Consider the following 17,206-nt stretch of genomic DNA (forward strand, 5'->3'; position numbering starts at 1 on the left):
TCTGAAAAATAAATGACTATTCAGTATTCCTAAGAAGGAGAAAACACTTGTGTTGTGCCAAAGCAAAGAGAGTTCCACCAAGCAAAAAATGCAATGTTTCGCATTTCACAAACTGCCATTGATGCTGGGTCTACAAGAGCTGTTGAGGAACGTTAGAGAATGGGGGTTCCTAAATATACCGTGTGTCGCAGCTAACGCCAGGCAGTCTGTTCGAGGAAAAATAAAGATTGAAGATGATGGTGCGAGATAAGATTTGAAGACCTACGGTGTTTGCTCTTCAGAGGTCTGGCGACCGAGTACCATAATATTTAATATCGTATCTTGCACCTTGTTTTTGCTTTGAGCAGCTTGGCTAGCGTTGGCTGGGACGTCCGATAGAGAGCGTCTAATGCTTTACCAGCACTTTCAACTGGCATGACAACCAAAGAGGTAGTTCTAATACTGTTACAAACGTGGCGTCACCTGCGAAGCCGAGAATAAGGCACAGAACGAGCCCAGCAACTGACCTGCCAGTCGAAGGTGAGCACGTAGGAGAAGACGTTAGTGCTCTCGGTGCGGGTTCTCCCAGCCAGGATGGCGATCTCGTCGATGTACACCTCGGTCGTCGGGTTTGCGATGCTGTTGCGGGCGTTGGTGGGGATCATCAGGCCCAGAGCGAAGTCGCCCTCCTGAGCGCGGATTGCCGCAGGGTTGGTAATACTGAAAAAATAGTGCTCTCGGAGTATTTGAGGATGAGCCACTCGCACTACATGCTCTGCACTTGCTGTCATGTGTTTGCTTTCGATGTCATTTCACGTTCTTCGCATGTTTAGCTTTAATTTCATGGTATGTGCTTTAGCACGCCCGCGGTAAATTTACGATAAATATCGAAAGTATACCTGTGGAAGCGCACAAGCCCATATGTTTCCCCCATTACTCATTTTCGTTTTCATTTATTGTTGCGGAAGCGTCAAATGTCTAAGCGAAACAAAGAATAAAAAGAAATTAGAATGTTTCGTTGAGAATGTTCAGAAGCGAAGAAAATAAGTGAGTGCGAGAAGTTAGGCGGGTTGGTAAAGTTGCATGGCAATAATAAAGCAACACCCCAAAAAGACGAGGACAAATTAAATTGCGCCTAACATGCAATGACTTCAATGTAACGTTTATTCAAAAGCACACATGTAATGTATGCAATTATTATTCCAGCTATCTCATGCATCAGTCATCAGACAGCTAAAAACAAACAGAAGACTATGCAAAACTATCCCTCTAAATAATAGGTTGAATGACGCAGAAGAACGACTGCCGCGACAGCAAACCAGGCAGCTGCCACAACATATTTATTGAGTATTAAGGTACGCCAACCTTCCGTACACCTTTTGGATAATAAATGGCGTAACAGTTTTGTGGCTCCACGTCCTATATTACCCGCCGTGGTTGCGTAGTGGAAATGGTGTTGGGCTGCTAAGCACGAGGTCGGGGGATCGAATGCCGGCCACGGCGGCCGTAGTTCGATGGGGGCGAAATGCGAAAACACCTGTGTACATAGATTTAGGAGCACGTTAAAGAACCCCAGGTGGCCCAAATTTCCGGAGTCCCCCTCTACGGCGTCCCTCATAATCAGAAGGTGGTTTTGGCACGTAAAACCCCATAATCTATTCTAATCTAATCCCCGTCCTATATGTTTCCGGCTGAATGTGCGCCTTGTACTTTAAAAAAAATAATATTCTAGCCCTAACGCAACTGGGTTACGCTGCAGGACCCTTACTCGTTCTATGCATGAGCCGCAGACACAAGTTTCTCGCAGATGACCTTCGATGCAGTGTCTGTCTGACTCAGAGCGGCGCAGGTGACTCATAATGCAGCTTAGCACCGCTTAATTTGCCAACGACAAGTACCTTTATGTATTAGATTTTCGCCACCGCCAGATCATGGACAGTAATCTCTCCCCAATTATTCTTACGCGCTCAGGAAGCAGTCTTCCAGAACAAATATATACTTTTGGCTTCGCCTTTTTGTGTGCTCGTGCAATGATGGGTGCGCAGTGCATGCATCACGGAAATAGACGCGGTTAACGTGCGGATACCGACGTCTCTCTGCAGGGAGCCGATGAGTCCATTCCAGGAGCCGTTCGGGTAGCGGATGCCCAACGTGCGCTCGGGAGTAAAGGCCACAGAGTAACTGCACACATCAGAAGGGGGAAGGAAAGGGCGGCCAGAAAAGCGGTGTATTGACAGCGCATGGGTTAAAGATATGGAAGCCCGTTTACCTTAACATTATTTTGACATTATAAGAATCGAAAGTGCTTATCTGTATATGATTAGATATGAATTACTGCACTAGCTGAGGTCAACCTCTGAGTCTTTCCTATCGATAAAAACTATCTCTCTACTGCACTTTGAATAATGGCAATTATTTCAACTTGAATCTTGGAGTTCTGAACAATACACATAAAGGTATGCGATAAAGCATAACGTCAGTGAAAAGAAACTAAAATAGGGTGATCACTAGCACCTGTCCGTCGATTTACTTGACTGGTCGAATAAAAAAAGTTGCAGCAGGACTCATCTCACGTTGTCCACCGATGGTAATGCCTAGACTTGAATAAAACACAACGTATTGTCACCGTCGAAACGAGCCATGCATGAGGCGTGTACCACAGCTCTTTAGCGCTTCTCTAAGAGCACTCGGCGCCATCTATCATCACCACCGCGAAACCTGCGCGTCACCTCCGAAATGCATGCCGCGTACGAACGCTGAGAAGCGGTTCGTGCGACAGCCGGGTTTCTCTCGCTCGCTTCTTTCTGTATGCGCAGCGCCGTGTAAGAGAAATGCCTAGAAGTCCGTGCATGGCCTCCGAGACGACAAGCGTGGAGCGCCGGTGCCGGCGAACACCGAGAATTGTTCTCTCGCTTGCCCCACATTAAGTGCCACATTCTCAGTGACGCAAGTTGGCGACAGGTTCCTTGAAGAGCGGTACATGCCCAGTGCATTGGTGGCTCAGCTCGCCAATGCACTGGCCTGAAACGTGTTCATTGAAAAGCGGCACGTATCCGGTGCATTTGGGTCGCTGCCTGCTAATGCGTCGGGCTGCTGCCTCTAAAGATCCCTTGTGACGTGGGCTCGGTTCTGCTCAGCTTCGCAGGGAAATTCAGGGATCTTTTTAGTCACTGTAGAGCGGCACATTCCCACTGGCACGCAACTAGTTACCCAGGCTGGCGTCAAATACGTTCATTTAGGAGTGGCACACACCTACTGGCAAATTCCCAGTGACCCATGTTGGCATCACAGAGGTTCATTGGACACCAGCGCAGGCCGAGTGACATATACGCAGTACTCCCAATCGGGGCGAGAGAGTTTCTTCTGAAAAGCGGTACCTGCCCAGTCGTGCATCATAGGGACCCATATAGCGTAAGAGAGGTTGGTTGAAGAGCGGCACGTATGTACACATTGCCACATACTCAGGGACCGAAGTTGGTCCGATGATTGGTTTAGAACTGTGATGAGTACAGTGCGCAAACCAAAGTGCATGCAATGAAATGTCAAGTAAAAAAGAATGGTGGACGCTTGAGCTTTGCCTTAAAGTGCGGAACGCGATAGCATTCAAAGATCCCCGACTGCTCCTCACGCTTCTCGGCAACTGCAGCTTATGTATACCCGTAATGTGTCCCGGAAAAGGCTTGCGGCGAATGTTATGCCCGAAGGCGAGCTTTCTGGCAGAAACGCAACCTCTTGCGTGGGCCGATCCCCGAGATAGGGCACAGTAGCGTCAAAAAATTACAGCATTTCCAGGTCTCTGTTACTGTATCACTCTATAATATTTAAGTCTGACAAGATTTAACATAAAAGGCATTGAGCTGTGAGCGTCTTGTTTCATGACACTTGTTTGTGGGCAGTCATTCTCAAAATCCCGAAGAATAACTGTGAAAAAATGTGAGACTAAGCATGAGTAAATTTAGTGATAGGATGATGTGGCAATATAACACGCATATGCAGCATGTCATATAGCAAGGCGTGGCAAAATATGTGCCGCAATGTTCGCTCGCAGGACGCCGACGCCGGATTTTCTGCGACACGGGGCGTTGCAAAATTTGCGAATTCCACGCACTGTGGAAATCTATGTAAGCAAAGCTACGTATGCTGTTTGCTTTGACTGACGACAATTAGTGGTGATGTTGGCGACGAATGTGTAATTCCTTCAGCGTTTAATTCAACACGATAATGGTGAGGTGAGTTGATGCTGAACGTTACCTTGCGTGCACCACTGCTGCTGGTCTGTGTAGTGCGCAGAACTCACAGGGAAACGTGTTTGCTTTAGGCGTTGTAGTGAGTCATTGTTCACAATCTCTGGGAGGGTTGAGCATTATCGGTGCCCCACAGGGCACATCGCATCGTGGCAGAAATGTACAGAACATTTCCTCCACAACGGCTAGTCAGCAAGGGGACTTCTGTTGCGCCTTCGGCTGCTGGAAAATTAGTGTTTGGACGTTTAACACACGGACGCGGCAGGGCAGCGTGCTTCACCCCTACGGCTATCGGCAGAGACGCCGGCTCCAAGCGCTGTGTTCAGGCTATGGACAATTGTAACGTTTACACTGCAACAGCCCAGCACCAGCACTTTTGTAGCATAGGAAAGCAAGCACAGCACGTGTCATACGCCGGCCGTGTTTTTCGTGGAAGAGGCCAGGACGACGGGGGGATTACAGCTCCGCTGGAGGTCAGCGAGTACTCAGATGGCGCAAAGCTTTTACAGACGGCCGAGAAGACGTCCACGACGAGAAACGGCTCGGTTGCCCGTCGACGAGGGTTACGGATGCTCATGTAGGTTGTGTGAGGGCTTTAGTGAGCACTTTAGTGAACACATCAACGTTTAAATGTCCGCATTATTGGAGAAGAGTAGGGGATTCAGTAAACGCAATATGAAACTGTGACTGGGACTTTTTACTATTTCCGAGGAAAAAAAAAGCGCTTGTTGAGAGGACACCAAGCCAACATCATGGAATGCGCCTAAATGGCCGCAACGAAGGTGCTTAGCGAGGTTTTATAAATGAAGACTTCCAAGATGCCTGCCAGAACTAAGAAACTTGTGCTGGGTGTGTCGATGGCCAAGGTTTTTATTTTGATGAATACTAGGCGTACTTGAATACTTTGTAAAATAACGTGTTTTCTATACTAAGTGTCACTAATTTAAGGACCGAGCATATAAGTATACCACGAGCTTTCAAACTGACTTCAGAAACATTGTTAAGCAAGACAAGTGCCGACAAAGAAACTGGGTACAATAAATTCTTAATTGAAGCAAGGTTTATTATCACATTTGCGAGAAAATAGACGGTGTGCTGGAGTACACACAATAGATGAATTAAAAGGCACCAAAAACAAAGGGAAACATCCCGGAAACAAGACCACGAAAGGAACACACTAATAACAAACCTGTCGGACAACACACCATCCTCGCACATAATGAAGCATTGGGGGCATGTTGAAGATCTCCTGGTGGTCAAACTCAAACGCGTTTCTCATAATGAAATCCTGGTTCTGGCACGTAAAAAAAGTTCAATTAATTTCACTTAGAAAACACATTTCTTGTACAGCAAAGCTGTTAGCTTCTGGGTTGTGCGTGTATATTTCGTGTCCATCCGTTAGCAGAAATCATCATCATCTGCAATGGCTTATACCCCCATAAGCATGCAAAGAATGCAATCGCTCAGACCCCCATAAGGCAGAGGCTACTCTCACTCAGCAAAGTGAAGCGAACAGTGCATTGAATTTTTGGAATAAAGCATACAACGTACTGAACATTATACGTTTCAATAAAGAACAAGTCCAGAACAATAATTTGAACCACATAATTAATTAGAAGGCGCTCCTGATTACAGTGCGAAACACATAGAGCTCCATGCATACGTTTCCCGGTAGATTACTGCTGCCGCAGCGACAGCAGCTTGTGACGTGGGAGTGACATCCCTAGCCTATATCCATAGACAACCTATCGACTGATTTCAATGTTGTTGCATCACCGCTATGAACGGCGACGTGCTGCGAATATTAACATTACTTCAATTACTCTAAATTGCAATTATTACTACCATTAATTTATAGCAATAAAGCATTGCATACCCCCTCAGCCGGTGTAGTGGTGGTTCAGCAGCATCGCTGGACATCCACTTTCGCAGGGCTGGGATGACCGACTGACTGAAAAACTTTATTGGTCAAGGTATTTACAGGGAGCGAGTGGAGCAGTCCTTAAGGGGCCGTTCCTTACAAAGATTAGATGGGCTCCTCATTAAAGGAGCTCATTGGCTGTAGCCGCGGCTCGGGCACGGCCGACTAGGGCCTTCTGGCTCGCCAGGTCGGAGCAGCCGAGCAGGGCCGCCTCCCAGTCCTCCCGGGTAGGGTTGGGTATAGGGGGAAGGTGCGGGGATGATCGGCATGGCCACACCATGTAGAAAATGTCTGAAGATTTTTCCTAACAGTGCGCGCTTTTCCCTATGCACGCGGGGTAGAAATGTTTTAGGACTGCCGGGCACAACAGTGTTTTAGTATAGAGGCGAAGGAGTAAACGCTCCTCCGCCTACGTGAGGCCCTTGCAGGGCTTAGGAAAGTTTGCATGGGCGTATTGTTAATGTTGGGTGCTTTCCTTAAAGGAAATCACTCAACCGGATTGCAGTCGGAGTCCGCAGTGAGGGGAGGCGAGGGCGATGGCCGGAGAGTGAGCGTGCGGGCCGCGGCGTCGGCCGCTTCGTTGCCCTCGTGCGCTCTCGTGCGCGGGAGTCCATATTATCGTGCGGGACCCGGGGACCCCGAGATAATTGCTGCCTTGAAGTAAGCGGTACGCAAAATAGCGAATGAAGCCCCTTTCGATGTTTCTGCAGGCCCCTCGCGAATGGATAATAATGACCCGCGAGTCCTGATGAACTACGGTGGCGAGCACGATGGCCACCTCTTCCGCATGTGTTATGTCTTGTGCTTTGAACGTAAGGCCGTTCACCGCGGTGTTTTGGTGGACGACTGCGGCCGTATAGCAACCCCCATGGTGTGGGCCGGAGGCGTTCACGTAGAATACTTCGTGCTTATTCCCATAATGATGTGCCAATGCTTCCGCCCGCGCGAGGCGCCGGCCACTATGGTCGTCTCCTGTTATGTTGGCCGGAAGAGGGCGCACGTGGAGGGCGTATCTCCAGATTTCCGGGATTCGCACGTGCTCTTCCTTCAGTCTTGGATGGTGGATGTGTAGTCGGGCAAGAAGGCGGCGACCCGACGGCGTCTTTGAGAGTCTTGTGTAGTGGTCCGCAAAGTTTGCTTCTCGGAGTTCCGCGAAGGTGTTGACATTTCCCAGGCCGAGGAGGCGCTGGTTGGATGTGTTGACCGGGAGGTCGAGAGCACGCTTGTAAATTTCACGGAGAATAACCTGGAGGGCGTTCTCGTTAATCCTGCGAAGGTGGAGGTAAGGAGTCGAGTACAACACTCGACTGGTTACGAATGCGTGTGCCAGCCGCAAGGCGTCTTTGCACCGTAACCTCCCGCGTTTATTAGAAACCCGGCGAACCATGCGGCCCACCTGGTCCCCCACCTTGCACAGTTTGGCCAGTGTTGTGTCGACTCGGTGGTGTTTATTATTAAAGAGACCCAGTACTCTGACTTCATCGTGTTCTGTAATGGGTCCATTTGGTAGGGACAGTTCGATTTTGGTAGTGTACTTCGGTGAGGGGCGAATGTGCACAAATTGCGATTTGGCCGGGGAGCATTGAAGGCGGCAGCGGCGGGCGTAGGCATCCATGATCTCCGCCGCTTGCTGCAGGTTGACTTCAATGTCTCCTACCGATCCGTGTTTAACCCAGATGGTGATATACGTCGACATACAGCGCGTGCTGTATGCCTTCTACATTCCACAGCTGAGCTTGGAGTTTCAGCATTGCCAAATTGAATAATAGGGGTGAGAGGACCGCGCCCTGCGAGGTACCTCTGATGCCTTCTAATTGGTAGGGGCCGTGTACTTCATCTTGTATCCGGATGTACGATTGCCGGTCGAAGAGAAATTGCTTAACGTATTGAAACGTGTTCTGTCCACAGTTGGTTTGGTAGAGGTGCGTCAGAATTATGTCGTGTGTGACATTGTCGAAAGTCCCCTTCAAATCGAGGGCGATTACTGCCTTGTCATTGAGGGGGTATTGGACGGGATTTAGAATTTCGCGGTCTAGTTGAAGTAGGACATCTCGCGCGGACCGGTGCGGGCGGCGCAACCCGAACATGGTGTCTGCAAAAACGTTTTGGTTTTCCAGAAACTTGGACAGCCTATCTCGCACCATAGTCTCCATCAGCTTTCCCGCACAAGATGTGAGGGAGATGGGGCGGAGGTTGTCTGTGGTTATGGCTTTGCAGGCTTTGGGAATGAAAGTGACCAGAGCGGTCATCCATTCGATTGGGAGGGGTGCCTCACCGAGCCAGATTGAGTTTATGTATGCGAGGAGCGCCTCGTAGGCCTGGTCGGGAAAGTTGGCAAGTAATTTCACTGTTATTTTGTCTCTTCCCGGCGCCGTTCCTCGCTTCATTTTAGTGAGGGACGCCTTCAGGTCGTGAAGGTGGAACGGTTGGTCCAGCTTCGCGTTCTCGGAACCAGCATACGAGTACGCTGGCCCTCGGTGGTCCTCTTGTATACAGAGGTATTGATCGCGTAGTTTGCATGCTAATTTTCAGATGTCTTCGTCGAAGCTATGGATGGCCCGTTGGAGATGCTTTTGCGTCTCGGCTCTGGTTTGAGTCGGATCGATCAAGGTGCGAAATAGACGCCAGTTGCTCAGGCTAGACATTTGTCTAGCGGCCGTGTTGCATCGGTCTACCCAATTCGAGTCGGCTTGCTGGGCCGCGTACTCTGCCGCTCGTTGGGTGAGCTCGGCGATGCGAATTTTGAGCTTCCGATTGTGTTTTTGGTGGCGTCACCTACGGACGAGGCTGTGCTGCGCCTCCCATAGGTGCAGGAGGTGGTTGTCCACCTGCGGCGTGGCCTCCGATAGTTGAACTTGAGTTTCCGTCGAACGAAGGTGTGTAACAAATTCTTCTGACCCCGCGTGGTAGCCTTGTTCGCGCATAGGGGCCGAATAAGTGTAGTTTTGCCGGAACATGGTCCAGTCAGGTAGGCGGGCTTGGGCGTGGGATCTTGCCAATGATTTGCTTCTGACGGTTGTGTTGAGTATGCAGTGGTCACTGCCGAGAGTTTCCTGGGTGTTGGCTCATTCTGCGTGTCTAATGTTTTGGTGAATGTAAGATCCGGACACGTGTCCCGAGTCATAGAGTTACCCACCCGCGTTTGATGTGCAGGGTCGGTGTGAAGAGTCAGGCCCAGCGTGGACACAAGTTCCGCTAGCTTGCGCCCTCGCTTCTCTTCACGCACGTACCCCCAGAGTGTGCTGTGAGCGTTGAAATCTCCCACGATCACTAGGGGGTCCCTGCCCGCAGCCTTCAGGGCGCGAATGAAGAGGGCTGCCAAAGTTACATTTCTGAGCTCGGGAGAACAATAGACATTGAGTATATGTAATGGTGCGTTTTGTTTCTTAAGCGGAAGAAGGGTGACCATCACATAGAAATAATCAGTATTGAATTCCAAGTCAACCTGGCTGGCTGTATAATTTTTGTGCACGCAGATACAGGAAGAGGGGTCCTGCTGGATCGTGGTATAATTTGTAAGGGTGGCGCCGCTCCCAGCTCCAGGAGGGCAACCACCATGGCGAGTGAAGCGAATGTTGACAGGAAAAGCCGGAGGTTCGCCCGTTTGGCGCGGAAGCGGAATCCCTGGCAGTTCCATTGGGTAATATGGATAGGGGTGGCCGAATGGGTACGGGGAGAGCGCCTAATTTGAATTTGAGGGCTGTCCGCCGATCATTGCAGGGAAAGACCGATTGCAGGGACGCTGCTCCGGAGCCAGCACTTGCGGGGAGGGGAGCATCCTCCAGTCCGGAGAGCGAGCAGCTGTCATTGTCTTCTACTTTAGTTTCAATGGTGTGGTGCGAGGTTTTAGGACAGCGGCTAGACACGTCTTTGATAAGACCGCCGGTTCGTCGGACGGCACGCGAGGATTGCGCGATGTGCCGTGCGACGATTGTCGGTATGTTTTCAGTTATTTTGGAGATGGCGGAGGTGATTGCCGAGAAAATTTGACTGTCTAGGGTATTGAAACGGGCGTCCATGCGGGCCTCTAGACGGGCCTCAAGCCCAGCTTCCGCGCTCAGTGCTGCCTTCGGTGCCGCGGGCTCACTCTCCATAGCCTCGGTTGCGGGGGTAGAGGGGGGAGTGGTAGGCTGTTTTGACTGCGATTCCAGGAGCGCAATTTTGTTGAGCAGCATCTCGAGGATGGTGGACAGATTGCTCTAGAGAAACTGGCCACCCTGTATACACAATGCCTCATGACCTCGAGCGTACCGGAATCTTGGAAGAACGCTAACATAATCCTAATCCATAAGAAAGGGGACGCCAAAGACTTGAAAAATTATAGACCGAACAGCTTACTGTCCGTTGCCTACAAAGTATTTACTAAGGTAATTGCAAATAGAATCAGGAACACCTTAGACTTCTGTCAACCAAAGGACCAGGCAGGATTCCGTAAAGGCTACTCAACAATAGACCATATTCACACTATCAATCAAGTGATAGAGAAATGTGCAGAATATAACCAACCCTTATATATAGCTTTCATTGATTACGAGAAAGCGTTTGATTCAGTCGAAACCTCAGCAGTCATGGAGGCATTACGGAATCAGGGTGTAGATGAGCCATATGTAAAAATACTGGAAGATATCTATAGCGGCTCCACAGCTACCGTAGTCCGCCATAAAGCAAGCAACAGAATCCCAATAAAGAAAGGCGTCAGGCAGGGAGATACGATATCTCCAATGCTATTCACAGCGTGTTTACAGGAGGTATTCAGAGACCTGGATTGGGAAGAATTGGGGATAAACGTTAATGGAGAATACCTTAGTAACTTGCGATTCGCTGATGATATTGCCTTGCTTAGTAACTCAGGGGACCAATTGCAATGCATGCTCACTGACCTGGAGAGGCAAAGCAGAAGAGTGGGTCTAAAAATTAATCTGCAGAAAACTAAAGTAATGCTTAACAGTCTCGGGAGAGAACAGCAATTTACAATAGGCAGCGAGGCACTGGAAGTCGTAAGGGAATACATCTACTTAGGGCAGGTAGTGACGGCGGATCCGGATCATGAGACGGAAATAATCAGAAGAATAAGAATGGGCTGGGGTGCGTTTCGCAGGCGTTCCCAAATCATGAACAGCAGGTTGCCATTATCCCTCAAGAGAAAAGTATATAATAGCTGTGTCTTACCAGTACTCACCTACGGGGCAGAAACCTGGAGGCTTACTAGAAGGGTTCTACTCAAATTGAGGACGACACAACGAGCTATGGAAAGAAGAATGATAGGTGTAACGTTAAGGGATAAGAAAAGAGCAGATTGGGTGAGGGAACAAACGCGAGTGAATGACATCTTAGTTGAAATCAAGAAAAAGAAATGGGCATGGGCAGGACATGTAATGAGGAGGGAAGATAACCGATGGTCATTAAGGGTTACGGACGGGATCCCAAGGGAAGGGAAGCGTAGCAGGGGCGGCAGAAAGTTAGGTGGGCGGATGAGATTAAGAAGTTTGCAGGGACGGCATGGCCACAATTAGTACATGACCGGGGTTGTTGGAGAAGTATGGCAGAGGCCTTTTCCCTGCAGTGGGCGTAACCAGGCTGATGATGATGATGATGATGATGATGATGATGATGATCTCGATTTGGCCCTCGAGAGCTATCTTGGCTTGCTCGGCACTGTGTGCCGCAGGGTGGGAGCATGTAGGGGAGGAGGAGGCAGCCCTGCCCGTACCGCTCACCTGCGTTCCATGTTTCACGGCGTTGGCCCAGGCCCTGGCCTCGCCGCGTGGTGGCGACGTCGACAGCTTTCCAGTGCCGCCGGGTGGTGGCGGCTGCGTCGGCGGTCGCTTGTCGGCTCCTCCGGTAGATGGCGCCGGCTTCTCGACTTGGTGGTCGCCCTGTTGTTTCTTTAGGGGGCCCGCGGGCGCTCAGGAGGTGAGAGTAGATAGTAATGAAGGAGGTCCCCTAGGGGAACATCAGCAGAGCATCGACGTCGATAACACAAAAAGGAGGAAAACAAGAAAAAGAGCTCGCCATGCAATAGGCCACATAAACATGCAGGGCAACAGAAGAAAGGAAAAGCGGGCAGAGATTGAGGAGCAGTTACACAGAGAAGAAATAGGGGTGTTTGCGGTTACAGAAACGCCAGAAGAGCCGCCAGTTATTGAGAATTATGTTTGGGAAGGGGTGCAACAGAACTAAGTCCGAAAGAAAGGGAGGGGGAGTCGGAACGCTCATCCATCAGGGAGCCAAATGGAAAAGAGTAAATTCACAATGTCAAGAGCATCTTTGGTTATCAGGTACAATGAGTGGGAAAGAAACTTGGCTGGGCGTTACGTATTTGTGGACCGGAAAAAATTGCACAGAGAAGAATGAAGAGTTAGTGGAATGCATAAGCGCTAATATTAAGGGTTTCGGGAGTGGTGCTGAAATTGTCCTATTAGGTGACATGAATGCCGACATACAGGATTTAGATGGCTATACCGACAGTAACGGGAAGTCAATGCTGGACCTTTGTGAGCAACATAACCTCGTGATCGTGAATACAGGGCCTAAGTGTGAAGCACAGATCACGTGGGAAGTGGGAAACCGGCAATCGACCATTGATTACTGTCTGATGACAGAAGGAATTCATGATAAGTTGAGAGAAATGATCATCGATGAGGAAGGGTTTAACAGTATAGGGAGTGACCATAAACGCATCATATTGAAAATGGGATATGTAGTTGGGAAAGAGAGCAAGGAGAGAAAAATGGCCAGTCCAAATTTGAACGCTGAACAAATAGCAGATACAGTCACTAGAGTTAAGGAAGAACTTGGCAAATGGCCAAGTAAAGAGTAGGAATATGGTGAGATTCTAAGTGTAATAACGTCAGAAATACGGAAAGACAAACAACATGTTCGTCGGAAAGGAAAAAAGAAACCGAAAAGCTGGTTGAACAAGGAGATACGAGAAGCGATCGCCGAACGACAGAGAGCATCTCGAGAGCACAGGCACGCAAAGAAGGCGCAGTTGCCACAGGATGAAGTAACTAGTAAATGGGTAATATACCGGGAGAAAAGTCTATGGTTGAAATACTGGTGCCAGCAAAAGTAAAAGGTGAAAGTGAACGTTGGTTGGTCAGAAATACGTGAGAAAAAGAAGGCCGCACCTAGAATATTTTGGAACCACATAAAATTATTAGGCAGGAAGTCAACAACAATACAACAACATATCCTAGACGAAGATGACAACAGACTGGAAGGAGAAGCGGCAATAAATTACATCCGAAAAGCAACAGCCGAATCTTTCCAAGGCAATGACGAGGTTATACTTGATGAAAAAAAAGAGCATGAAAGAGACCCAAGGGGAAAAGCAGCTGGTGCTGACAAATTTAAACTCGAAGAAAGCGGAAGAGAACATTCCTAAGCGCACAGCCATAGGGCTATACGAGGTTCCCGTTAGGCTGATAAATGAACTAGGACCAAAAAGTAAGGAAGCTCTGGTGAAAGCAGTGGAAAAAACTTAAGAAGATAGACGAATACCAGGCAGTTGGCGACAAAGTAGAACGAATTTAATTTATAAAGGTAAGGGAGAGAAAGACAGAATTCACTCGTATAGACCGTTCTCCATTACATCGGTAATATACAGGCTAGCAACGCAGGCAATCAAATTAAACCTTCAAGCATAGACAGAGAATAATGGCATTTTGGAAGAGCTTCAGAATGGCTTCAGAATAGGTAGGCGTTTGGATGATAACTTGTTTGTTCTTACTCAGTGTATTGAACTATCAAAAGAAGAAAGCAGACCGTTGTATGTGGCCTTTTTAGACATTACAGGAGCCTACGACAACGTAGACCGCAACATTTTGTGGGATATTCTGGAAGGGGAAGGCTTAGGTAATGATTGTATACAGCTTTAGAGAGATTTACCTAGAAAATACCGTTTGCGTTGAATGGGAAGGGATGAGGAGCGAGGAGAAAGTTCATATCAACAAGGGACTGAGGCAAGGGTGCCCTTTATCCCCGCTGCTGTTTATGATGTACATGGTGAGGATGGAGAGGGCACTAGAAGGAAGTAATATCGGGTTTAATCTCTCATACAAACAGGCGGGTACAGTAATAGAGCAGAAACTCCCAGGTTTATTTTATGCGGACGACATTGTGTTGCTAGCTAACAAGCAAAGTGATTTGCAACGTCTGGCTAATATCTGTGGACAGGAAGGCAACAATTTAGGTTTGAAATTTAGTGTTAGAAAATCAGGTGTTATGAGAGAGAGAGTAAAACTTTATTCAATGTAAATAAAATAAGGCACGATGGTTGGAGCCCCTATTCCAGGGCCCCACTGGCACGAGCGGCTCGCTGGGCTTGGTCCAGAAGAGCCAACTGGCTCTCCCGACCCTCGTCCGCAAGCCATGCCTCCCACTGCCTATTCCTCATTAGTGGATGTTGGTGTAATATGGGACTGTCTATGTGCGGAGGCCTCCTGGGGCACTCCCATGTGATGTGTTTTAGTGTGGGTGTGTCTGTGCACCACGGGCACTCGTCAGAGAACCTCGTGGGGTGTATTCTGTGTAGGTGGTGCAGGTAGGGGTATGTATTCGTCTGAATACGACGCCAGTCCCTCTCCTGTTCGCTGTTTAAATCGGAGTGAGGATGTCCAAAACGTCTCCGCTCCTGCCTTTGCTGTAGGAGGATGTCACGAGAATTCGGTGGAAGGACGTCGCTAGGCCATGCCGTTGCTCGGACGTTCAAACCTCGAGCAATACGGTCTGCCCTAGCGTTTCCTGCCAGTCGCTCGTGTGCCGGACACCAGACGATAGTGTGGTGCCCCTCTAGTTGAGTGCCTAAAATTTTGCTTATTGATTTGGGTGCCGTTCCTTGTAAAAACAGGCGGCAAGCCGCTTGTGAGTCGGATAATATGACAGCCGAATTGGTTTGGCGCTCGGCGTCCTGAATGGCCAAGGCAATGGCTGCAGCCTCTGCCACGTATGCCGAGGCGGTTTTGAAGGATGCCGTTGTTACGTTGTTGTTGCATGTAGAGACTATGGTGAAAGTGTCTGAGCTGGCTCGACTGGCATCCGTATAATACACCCCCGGTCCCATGCCGAAACGTTTGTGAAGGGTCTTTGCCCTTGCTCTGCGTCGTCCGGGATGGTACTTGGGGTGCATGTTTTTGGGAATTGGGGCCACCGCGATGTGCGATCGAACATTGCGGTCTATCTGTGCCGTTTCCTCTCCGCAATACTGGGGTCTCAGGGGAAAGCCTAACCTCGCCAATACTTCCCTGCCCTGAGTTGAAGAACAAAGTCGTTCTTTCTGGGAATATAACGTCGCGACTGCGTACTCGTCAAAAGTATTGCGCAGGCCCAGTCCCTCGAATCTCTCTGTGCTAGTGCATTCGGGAAGACCAAGGGCGGCTTTGTATTCAATGAAAACAGTGAACAGACAGTAGAGATACAAGGCCGAGAAATACCTCGGTTAACAGAATATAAATACCTTGGTATATGGATAAACGAAGGCAATGGATATGTGGAAACACAGGAAAAAACCATAACAGTAAAGGGCAAGAGAAATGCAGCCATAATGAAGCACAGAGCGCTATGGGGATACAATAGGTACGAGGTCCTCCGAGGTATGTGGAAAGGTGTAATGGTTCCAGGACTTACTTTTGGAAATGCGGTTGCTTGCTTTAAATCAGGGGTACAATCAGGACTCGACGGGAACCAAAGGTCAGTGGGTCGCCTTGCACTCGGCGCTCACGGGAAGACTACAAATGAAGCTGTGCAGGGTGATATGGGCTGGACTAGTTTTGAGTTTTGAAGTGAGGGAAGCTCGCAGTAAAATTGAGTATGAAGAACGGCTGAGGAATATGGAAGAAAGTAAATGGGCTGGGAGAGTGTTCAGGTATCTGTACAGGAAAAACATTGATTCACAGTGGAGGAAAAGAACAAGGAAGCTTACCAGCAAGTATGCGGCCTGTAGGGTGGACAACACAGCAACAAAGAAGGTCAAGCGGAAAGTCAGAGAGGCTGAATTAATCTCATGGGTGGCGGCAATGGAAAAGAAACCTGCCATGAGTAACTACTTAAGAGGAAAGAACAAAATCAGGAAAGAAACCATTGATGATAACTCAAAGGGAAGCTCATTATTTTCGAAGCGAGATCGGTATGCCTTAGAACACGCACCTATAAAGCGAGATATAAGAAGGAAGAAGAAGCATCTGCTTGCTGCGGTAAAGCTAGGGAAACCACGGAGCATGTTTTATTAGAATGTGAAGACGTCTACCCAGCGGTCGATTTAGGCACCACTGGCCTCCTTGAAGCCCTTGGGTTCAGTGGGAGCAGTGGTAAAGCAAACATGTCCGCAATAGACATTAGTAAGAGGCGACTGGAGGATTGGTGGAAGAAAAGTATGGAAACGACAAAAGACGGAGACGTACAAAAGCACTGTTCGCAATAGGGGATGAGAAAATTTGGGCGTGGTAGTTCATGGTGTTTTTTTTTCTCTTTTCATTGTTTAACCTAGGTAGGATATTTGGCAGTATAGTAGCAAGAGCTTGGTGGCTCAACCCACCGCTCCATTCCAAAGGGGACGCTCATAATATCCATCCATCCATCCATCCATGGTGGTGTTGCTGTCGTCCGGGCTCGGTGACTCACCGGGGAGGCCAAGATGGCGGCTCTTCTTCTTGGCCGCCATTTGCCTCATTGACCCGCCCTTCGGGGCGGCCATCTTGTGTGTGCGGAATTTCGCCGCACACTCCCGCGAGCTTGTGGCGTGTTCACCGACACAAACAGAGCACCGCGGAAACACTCGTGAGGGGCCCGCACCCCCTCCACAAGCGGGGCTTGTTGCCCGCATGGGCCTCACGTGTTCTGCTGCGTGTTGGGACAAGCATCCGGTCGGTGCGCGACAGCCCCACAGAGGCCGCAGGCCGGGATTTTCCGGTAGTAGGTTTGCACTGGGATGCGCATGTTCTCATGGAGCACAAAACGCGGTTTCTCCCTCCCGACGAAGGTTACCCGAGCATTGTTAGTGGAGCCGAATTTCCTCACCTCGACGATGGTGCCTGCTCTCCATTACACCTGCTGCCGAAGCGAT

General features: G+C 49.2%; 1 protein-coding gene across 1 annotated transcript in view; it reads right to left on the reverse strand.

Annotated features, from left to right (window-relative positions):
• The window catches only part of LOC142578430 (uncharacterized), a 75,157-nt gene extending 58,353 nt beyond the window's left edge, over nucleotides 1-16,804 (reverse strand). The window contains exons 1-7 of the mRNA XM_075687816.1: nucleotides 16,765-16,804; nucleotides 11,862-12,049; nucleotides 9,159-9,436; nucleotides 7,181-7,412; nucleotides 5,429-5,517; nucleotides 2,070-2,160; nucleotides 507-668 (exon numbers count right to left, since the gene is read on the reverse strand). Of these exons, the coding sequence (XP_075543931.1) occupies nucleotides 507-668; nucleotides 2,070-2,160; nucleotides 5,429-5,517; nucleotides 7,181-7,412; nucleotides 9,159-9,436; nucleotides 11,862-12,049; nucleotides 16,765-16,804 (1,080 nt within the window). The remainder of the gene's footprint in view (nucleotides 1-506; nucleotides 669-2,069; nucleotides 2,161-5,428; nucleotides 5,518-7,180; nucleotides 7,413-9,158; nucleotides 9,437-11,861; nucleotides 12,050-16,764) is intronic.
• Between the last annotated feature and the right edge of the window lie 402 nt (nucleotides 16,805-17,206).

The sequence above is a fragment of the Dermacentor variabilis genome, chromosome 4 (genome assembly GCF_050947875.1).
Source record: "Dermacentor variabilis isolate Ectoservices chromosome 4, ASM5094787v1, whole genome shotgun sequence".
Lineage (NCBI taxonomy): Eukaryota > Metazoa > Arthropoda > Arachnida > Ixodida > Ixodidae > Dermacentor > Dermacentor variabilis.